Source organism: Apodemus sylvaticus, chromosome 18 (genome assembly GCF_947179515.1).
Source record: "Apodemus sylvaticus chromosome 18, mApoSyl1.1, whole genome shotgun sequence".
Lineage (NCBI taxonomy): Eukaryota > Metazoa > Chordata > Mammalia > Rodentia > Muridae > Apodemus > Apodemus sylvaticus.
The window spans coordinates 40,758,273-40,760,066 of record NC_067489.1 but is presented as its reverse complement, the minus strand read 5'-3'; the positions used below and the strand labels follow the sequence as shown (position 1 = coordinate 40,760,066).

The window sequence follows — 1,794 nt, the reverse complement described above, 5'->3', positions numbered from 1 at the left end:
ACAGTTATACATAACTTTTATGTAGTGTGTGCGTGTCTGTGCTTGCTTGAAGGCTCACTTGTGGAGGTCAGGACAATCCGAGTTCGTTCTTTCCTACCACGTGTGTTCTAGTATCAACCTGCTGAGTGGCAGGCAAGTTCCCTGGTGAGCCATCCCCCTGCCTATAAACCGTTTACTGAAATCACTTTCTCACTGTGACTCTAGTATTGGAGTATATTTTAACTTTGGGTTATTATCTAAGGCAGGTGCTTGCCTGAGGTGACTCTTGTGGATTGCTGCCTGGAAGTGATTGATAGTCAGTGTTCGGGAAGGAAACAGCTAAGACAACATGAATGAACAAGTAAAGAAAATGGCAAAGACGAGTGGCCAGAAAGGGCCAGGCGGAAGAGCCCTCGACAGAATGACCCTAAAACACGAGGTGGACGAGGTGAGGCCAGTCCAGAATACCAGAGTGGAACCTCCCCATGCAGTATACACCATCCACGATGAAATCGATATTATCCCCGAGGCTCAGGAAGATGACTTCCCTGACGGATACCTAGAGTGCATCATAAGAGGTGAGTTCTCTGAACCCATTCTGGAAGAGGATTTACTTTTTAAAACCTTCGAAAGCCTGGAGGAAGCGGAACAAGACCTTTCTCGCCAGGTTTTGGGAGCAAGTTCTCTTCTCGAGTGTTCTTTGGAGTACCTGACAAAGGGGGCAAGACAAGAGACAAGAGAGGCCACACAAGAGGCGCCTGGGCAGACTGGTGGAGCGGACTCAGTGCGAGGGTGTGCTGAGTCCCTGACAAGCAGGAAGTTTCCTGTAGGAAAAACTTCGGAAGTTGATTTATCCTATCCTAAGCAGCTTGCAGGCGGTCCTGGGGAGAAGCCAAAGGGTGGCGCATACTGTGGTCCCTTATTGATGCTAGAGTGTCCTCAAGCTGGGTGCAGGAAGAAGCTGAGGGATAAAACCGCGCTGAGGAAACACATGCTTGTCCACCGTCCCCGCCAGCACGTGTGTGCAGAGTGTGGGAAAGCTTTTATGGAGAGCTCCAAACTAAAGCGGCATTTTCTGGTTCATACCGGAGAGAAGCCGTTTCAGTGCACCTTCGAAGGCTGTGGGAAGCGCTTCTCACTGGATTTCAACTTGCGCACCCATGTCCGCATCCACACTGGGGAGAAGCGCTTTGTGTGTCCCTTTGATGGCTGCGAGAAGAGCTTTATTCAGTCAAATAACCTGAAGATTCACATCCTGACCCATGCAAAGGCAGGGAAGAAACGCTGAAAGCCAAGACAGACTGTCCTCAGGCTGGGCAGTGTTAATGGTAGAGGCACATGGATTATTATGTATGGATTATTTATAGGGATGGATTCTATGGCTTAAATAATTTTACAACTCTAGAAAGCAAGCTTGTATTTTTATTTACTTTATTATACAATTTTAAGAACTTTTTTTGCATTCCATAGAGTAATTCCAACAGACATGTCAATGGTGAAAGCAGTTCAAAAGCATACTCTTTAATATATATATGCTATTGAAGGTGAGGGGTGGTTTAATATATATGTATGCTATTGAAGGTGAGGGGTTGGTTTTTTTTTTTTGCATACTTCATAGGAAATCTCTTATTTTTAATTATGCAGTTCCTAATTGCCTGGTTTTTACCTTTAAAAATGTGCTTCATGGTAAATGTGATAGTTAACAAAGGAGTACGTATTTCTAAATTTTTGTTTTCCTCATTGTACCAAACTGTATTAATCATAGTTAAATGTGAATAGTTACAAAAGTTGATCCATCTGAAGATTTTAGATGTT

At 44.3% G+C, this 1,794-nt stretch overlaps 1 protein-coding gene across 1 annotated transcript; it reads left to right on the top strand.

Moving 5' to 3' along the window:
- Positions 1 to 328: 328 nt before the first annotated feature.
- On the top strand, positions 329 to 1,267 carry Zfp42 (ZFP42 zinc finger protein). Its single transcript, XM_052162885.1, has one exon. The coding sequence runs from the start codon at positions 329 to 331 to the stop codon at positions 1,265 to 1,267; it is 939 nt and encodes a 312-aa protein (XP_052018845.1).
- The last annotated feature ends 527 nt before the right edge of the window (positions 1,268 to 1,794 follow it).